The following is a 7,590-nucleotide window of genomic DNA, read 5'->3' on the forward strand; positions in this document are numbered from 1 at the left end:
GAAGGCCGTTTCTTCTTGATCTGAAGTCTCCATTTGAATCTATTGAAATCCTGAGGATGCGTCCATAAATGTTAGCAGCTTGTGGCCAGTAGTTGCATCCGCCATTGAGTCAATGTGTGGTAGTGGGAATGGGTCTTTTGGACAGGCCTTATTCGGGTCTGTGAAGTCCACACACACTCTCCATTTTCCATTTTTCTTTTGGACAACAACTAGATTGGCCAACCATCTAGGATATTGGACTTCTCTTATCATCTTGGTTTTGAGCAGCTTCCGCACCTCTTTTTGTATGATAGCGCTTCTCTCAAGAGCAAACTTCCTTCGCTTTTGACGTACTGGCCTGAAAGATTTATCTATACCAAGTTTATGAGTGATTATAAATTTAGAGATACATGTTATATCTTCATGTTTCCAGGCGAAGGTAGAAGCTCTTTTCTTTAGAAAGGATATCAATTCCTTCTCAATATTCTCAGGAATACTTGATCCTAACAATACTTTGATTTCAGTATCCTGAGGATCCAAAGATACTTCCTTTACATCCTGCTTTCTTGCTTGCAGGACCTTTCCTGGTTGTTTCTGTAATTGCTATGCTTGAGTAGGCTTTGTAGTCCACTTCATTGATGAAGCATAACATTCCTTGGTATCTTGTTGATCACTCTCAATTTTGATGACTCCCTAAGGACTTGGGAGTTTCACAAACTGATGGTAGGTTGAGGGTACTGCCTTCATGCTGTGGATCCAGAGCCTGCCCAAAATTACATTACAACAAGACAGAGAGTCAATAACGCAAAACTTTTGTAGGGAGTTAGTTCCCTCAATATATATTGGAAGTTTGATTTCTCCCAAGGTGTTCTTGGTTTTGCCACTGAATACGACAAGGATTGAGTATTTCGGGATAATTTCCATTTCCAGGATATCCATTTTCTTCAAGGCATTCATCTGGATAATGTTTAAAGAGTTTCCTCCATCAACGAGTATCCTAAGCACAAAACAGTTAGCTATACATAAAGTGATTACCAAACCGTTGTGGTTGGGATCCACAAGGCCACATCTATCCTCCTCATCGAAGGATATGATCCTTTGAGTTGTCAATGTGGAAGTACGGAGAGGTCTTTCTCCGTTGTCCATCTTCGTTTCTCTGGAATGTTTCTTGGCAGCTGAATACGAGGTTCCGCAGATGTCAGATCCTCCCGAGATAAAGGATACTACCTTAGCTCCGGGTGGTGGAGAAGGTGCCCTTTCAGTTATCTTGACAGGATCCTGACTTTTGTTCTTATTTCTTCCAAATAGTTCTTTCAGATGTCCTTTGCTGAAAAGGTATCCTATCTCCTTCCGAAGTGCTATACAATCGTCAGTGAGATGGCCAAAGTCTTCATGGAATGCACACCATTTTGACTTGTCTTTGTTTGATCTGAGCTTCTCATTCTTCTTAAGGCATCTAGCCTTGTCACCTAAATCCTGCATGGCATAAATCACACCACCAATATCAAGGTGAAAGCAATATTCGGATATTTTAGGATATTCTTCGTCGTCTTCGTCTTCTTCCACAACGTTGATCTTGGGATTATCCTGCTTGGAAAAAGGCTTCGGCCTAAAGAAATTTTGTGGAGAGTCGGACTTCCTGTTGGTAGACTCATACTTCGGGATAACCAAGCTTCCATGAGCCTTCTATTCGTCCTCCAGTCGAATGTATCTTAATGCCCTATTTCTGACTTCATTAAGATTCCTGCATGGAGTCATGACGAGGTCGTCATAGAAAGGAGAATCCTTCCTAAGTCCCATCTTGAAGGCTTCAACAGCAGCTGCCATGTCAAGGTTGGGGATTTCCAAAGCTTCCCTGCTAAACCTGATTATGTAATCCCTTAAGGATTCATTGTTATGCTGAACAATCCTATATAAATCACCTGTCACTTTCTCAAAAGATCTACTACAAGAAAATTGATTGTTAAATAAGTTAATTAAATGAGCAAAGGAAGTGATAGTATTGGAAGGAATACTTAATAACCATTTGAGGGCCGGCCTTGTTAGTGTTGAACCAAACCCTTTACATAGACAGGCTTCTTTGATTTCAGCGGGGAATTTCCTGGGGATCTCCATGTCGCATATGGGCCAAGTGAACCTGGATAATCTATGACTGCCTACCAGAACTTCAGCTATGGGATGGATTATCCCGGGGATACTGGAAATCATATCCTTCATTTTCTATAATTCCCTGCCTATATAGGGGGATATCCCATTGTCCTGCACAGATCCATGGTTAGTGTATAAATTAGAATTAAGTAAATTGTTACCAGGATCTTGGTTAGGTCTCTGGTATCCTGAGCTTGGGTGGTTAATTCCTCCATTGATGGTATCCCCAGGATAAGGTGGTGCCTGCATACGGATGTTATCTCCAACATGCACTTCCGAGCACACCATAGGGGATCCTGATGAGAATATGCCGGTTGGCATGGTTGTGCGAGGCTGCATGTTGATGGACCCTGGCCTCATTGGTCCGGGTAACTCCGAGGATACCGAAGGAAAAGCTCCCCAGTATCCTGATTGTTGCTGCGATGGAATCCTTGCTGATTGTGTCCCCAAGGATCCTGGATTCTGAAGGATAGATGACCCTGGAGAATCCAAATCAAGGGCCCCGGGCATGATTGGGGTGGCCTCCTGCCCTGGTTTCTTTTTGATTCCTTCAATCTCCTTGAATAGCCTTGAGTTGGTCTTTTCTTGCTGCTCCATGTGAGTTTTGACCTGTTTCATCAAAGCAAAATATCATTGTTAGAAATAATCGGGTCTACCCGTGTAGAGGATCCAGCGAATGGTGGAAGTTCTCCTCTGGGCTGAGTATTTCTCTTCGGCGGTGGTGGAGGTCCTGGGTTGACAGTTGAAGCAGTAGTGACCACCGGAGCAAAGACTGAACTGGTTTTTGGTTGTGAGGCCATTGTAAAGAGATTGAAGGTGAATGAAATAAACGGATTTAATGGATTAAAGCACCGTTAGCCCCACGGTGGCGCCAAATTGTTTTGGTCAAAAATTAACAACAACGATTTCGTAACCAAATTAGTAATCGAGACTAGTTGCTTGTATGAAATGAACGTAAAAGTGCTTGAACACGAGGATTTGTTACGAGGAAAAAACTCATTATCCTTAGGATAACAAGCATAAAACCCCGGGTGGTGAAAACTATCACCACCAGTTTATTAATAATAAAGGTGATTACAATGGTAGAGCTCAAAGTTGATCGTGATTACAGAGAATGCGAGTACTAGTAAGTTCTCGAGTGCTAGAGTGTGTTTTTGATCATTTGTTTAGAGCTCTATTTATAATAAACAAAGTCTAACAACTAATGCCTATAATTTAGGAAACTATTAGACTAAATCTAATTAGCCGTTAATCTCTCATTCAACACGTTTCCTTTTATGCCACGATCTATCAACTGAAAGTGCGAGTCTTCAGGTGATCAAGCAACGGTCTTTGACCTGGTATACATGGAAAGTAGCAAATTTCGTGTTAGTTATATAAACTAATTAGGATACCAGTACCTAAGAGGATACCGCATCCTGGATTCGTTCTGAATATAATCTTTGCTGAGGATACTGAAAATCCGTGCCCTAACAGGAACATAAAGAACTCCTTTGATTTTTGTACCCCCTTCAAGGGTGCAATCGCCTTTCCCTTTAACAGGTATGGCGTCCCCATTAGGAATGATAACTGGGGCTTCAATATTGTTTTGAGTTTTGTTGTCAAGAAGACCGATCTCATAGGTAATATGCTCGGTGGCCCCCAAGTCAACTACCGATTCATCGTCTTGACCAATTTTACCTGCCATGTTAGACATGCGTTGGATGTCTTCCTCCTGATTGTTGTCTTCCTCAAAGTGTTTCAAGAGGATATGGTATTGCTCCTTTGTGAGACCTGGAATAGGACTTGAACTAGTCTCAACACAAGCTGCCTTTGCATCTTCGCGTTTGGTTTTGTTTCCCGGCCACCACTCGGGATAACCAATTAACTTAAAACAACCTTCACGGTTATGGCCATCTCTACCACAAAAGGTATAATGTCCAGTCACCTCACCTCGTCTCTTATCCTTTTGTATAGGCTTGCCACGCTTCACGGTTTGAGTGGTTGTCTCGGCGACCCGGTACGAAAGCCTTAAAGACTGCTGCTTCAGGCATTGGCTTCTTCTCGGATGATATGGCTCGTTGTTTCTCATCTCCCACAACGAGATGAAACGCACTGTTTAAGCTCGGTATCGGTTTCATGGCTAATATCTGAGTTTTGAGCACTGAGAAATTACTGTCCAGCCCCATGAGGAACTCATAAAGTCTTTCCTTGTCTTTAGCATCACTCAACCTTTTTCCAAGATCACACTTGCATCCGTCAAATGTGCACTGTTGTGTCGTCGTAACTGAACTGATCTCATCCCAAATGCCTCGGAGTTTTGTGAAGTAGGCTGTAACAGAGATTCCATTCTGGGATGTGGTGGTTAGAGCTTGCTTTAGTTCATAAGCCCTTGGTGCATTTTCTTTCCCAAACCGCTCGAGAAGGTCGGACCAAATATCCGAAGCCGTGCTCGCATATTTTATGCTGTCTCGGATGTCCTTCTCCATGGCAGTCATGAGCCATCCTTTTACCATGGCATCACAACGCATCCAAGACATGTAGGTAGACGATACCTTTTCCGGTTTCTTGATGGAGCCATCAATGAAGGTGACTTTATTCTTGGCGAACAGGAAGTTTAACATCTCCTGTGACCAGTCGATGTAATTGCTTACAATGAGGGTTTCATTCACATGCATTTGTTTTGGGTAATCTGAGGGGTGGATGTAGAGAGGTGAGTTAACATCAGGTGCGGCTTCATTTTGACTGCCGGGGTTTGTTTTACCGTCAGTCATGGTGTTAGACGGCAGAGATAGTTAATTAGGGTTTTTTAGAACTGGGTGGTGACCTACTTTGATACCATCTTGAGATTGTTAATATCAAAGGAATAAGTATGTTATTGATTTTTTTTATATCGTTTATAATAGAATGATATATAAATACAAAAGTAATGAATATAAAATAGGAAACTACCAAACCAAAAGGCTAATTGTAAGGCCATGAATAAGGAGCAGATATGGTGGAATAAATGACAAATATCTTTCTAATTTTAATAGATGGAGGTTCACATAAGTGTATAACACCGTGAAGAAAAACATTACATCACCAACTTCATGATAAGGCTGAAGTTTTTGGTCTTAATTAGCATAAGATGCACGAGTCTTTGTGTTCGATTATAAATTGAAGCTTTGGGTCTTATTATTTTATACAGGGATTAGCCGACCACAAAGATTCACTGGGGGCACTTTATCCCTGCAGGTATGTTGCCAGTTGCAACAATTGCTCAATAAATAAAATAACTAAATAAGTGTAACTCTTTATAAATTAGATAATTTATGATTTGATTTGTAAAGAGGCACTATGATGACAAAGCAGCTGAGGCAACACAAGACTTTTAGAATTGCCCTTGTGTTCCCATGACAGAAAGGTATCCAACATCCTTCACATCAACTGAAAATTATATTTTGAAGTTATATTTTAGTTTACTATGACCTTTTTGTGCAATTTAGTGGTATTAGAGCATATATTTATTATGGCTAGTTAAGACTATTGCCTTCTTGCTTCTCAAAAAGGAGTGCCACTGCATGCTTTTCCTCACTCCCGATAATGATTTAGCCGGCAACGAACAGGTAATATAATTTAAGAAAACATAATGGTTTTAAGTAAAGAGTTCCATTATTATAACATATCAAGAAAGTACAACTCTTGCTGCAATTGGCTTGAGTGCACAACAACAGGTGTTTATAAACATGAACTTAAACTGCAAAGGAACATGAACTTCAACTCCTTACATAAAATCTCTTAACATGTGGTTAATCCATTTATAACATTATATTTTCTTTAGGTTGTTTGGCTCAATAATTAGGCTGCATAATTTAAATGTACTTACAAATAACACCAGTCTACTTACATTTAAGAAGCTAAAATTTAAAATGTGCAGATTATATTTAAATAACAAAAATAAAATGTACAAATTTTAACCTTTCGTATTTAGTTGACTGCTTTGGTGCGTATTGTTCTATTTTAAAGGTGAACAAATTAAATACAAAGGGTTAAAATATGCAGGTTCAATTTATTTATATAAATAGATTAGGTTCTTAAATGTAAGAAGACCAGGGTTATTTCAAAGTGAATTTAATTTATGACTTAAGTTAAATATGCTGTTAGGTTGAGTCCAATTGTTGATCTAAACGACCTAGGGAAATAATGACATTATTATAAGATAACATATGCTTTACTGATTGTGGTAGTATAGTAGCTTTTCTGGTTTGTAACATACCAAGTTGTATAACATCTTTCTACAGGTCATTTCTTTGGAAGAAATCAAAGAATTAACTGCCAGAATGTAGTTTAGGTGCACCTTCAACCACTGTACACAAGTATTAACTACCCTACATATTTACATACATGTATGATTTTGTATGTCATATTTACTTTGGTTTCAAAACAAGTCCTGTTTTTCTGATCCACACCGTTGTTTAGTAAAAGCAAATGCAGAATGGATTGTAGATTTTTGGTTCTTTCACATGTGACATACCATATGCTTAGGGAATATTGGCACCGGGATGGTGTTTATATGGTGAGAACGTGTACACCAAAGCTACTTTTTGAAAGTGATACCATACCATACCTTATATGGGATTCAAACAATAGACACATCATTCCAAATCTAATGAGATGACAAGAGGGTCGGGGAGAGAGATTGAAAATGTCAATTGTACACAATTCATTTGAGTTCTTCCAATAGGATATTTTACAAACTTCGCATCCTTCGCACCCGAGCAAATGCACTTTCGGCGTACAAGAGGGGAAATTTCTAGGTGTAATGGTCACCAAGGATGGGTTCAAGGTGAACCCAGAGAAGGTGGAGGCCATCCTTGACATGCCCTCGCCATCCACCATGAAAGAAGTTCAAAAGTTGAATGGTAGATTGGTATCAATCAACAGGTTCCTAGCGAACCATGCAAGCAAATCTACCCCATTCGTTAACACATTGAGAAATTGCCTAAAGAAAAGCCAATTCAAGTGGACGCCTGAGGCTGAGCAAGCTTTCAATGAGATAAAAGAATGCCTGATAAATCTGCCCGCGCTCACAGCTCCACTTCCTGGCGAAACTCTAACATTGTACCTGTCAGCAGGAGAACGCGCCATCGGCGCAGTGTTGTTGGTGGATCGCAAGGGAATCCAAACACCGATATATTATGTGAGTCGGGTGCTGACAGATCCTGAGACGCGCTACTCCATCATGGAAAAGTTAGTTTTGTCACTAACACACGCGTCGCGCAAGCTTCATAGATATTTCAATGGTCATCCTATTGAAGTTCTGACTGGTTACAACATCCAGCAAGTCTTGCGGCATCCCGCGCTCTCAGGAAGGCTGACAAAATGGGCGCTGGAATTAGGAGAGCACACGATCGCCTATAAGCCCCGTCCAGCAATAAAGGGACAAGTCTTAGCTGATTTCATCGCAGAAATCCCTGAAGGAAAAATTGAAGAGGCCCAGCG

The 7,590-nt window shown here is 40.4% G+C and overlaps 1 protein-coding gene across 1 annotated transcript; it reads right to left on the minus strand.

Moving 5' to 3' along the window:
- Positions 1-4,067: 4,067 nt before the first annotated feature.
- LOC143635056 (uncharacterized) lies at positions 4,068-4,880 on the minus strand. Its single transcript, XM_077102961.1, has one exon. The coding sequence runs from the start codon at positions 4,878-4,880 to the stop codon at positions 4,068-4,070; it is 813 nt and encodes a 270-aa protein (XP_076959076.1).
- Between the last annotated feature and the right edge of the window lie 2,710 nt (positions 4,881-7,590).

The sequence above is a fragment of the Bidens hawaiensis genome, unplaced genomic scaffold, assembly GCF_021521415.1.
Source record: "Bidens hawaiensis isolate Kalapana, Puna unplaced genomic scaffold, B.hawaiensis_p1.1 tig00007390_1, whole genome shotgun sequence".
Classification (NCBI taxonomy): Eukaryota; Viridiplantae; Streptophyta; class Magnoliopsida; order Asterales; family Asteraceae; genus Bidens; species Bidens hawaiensis.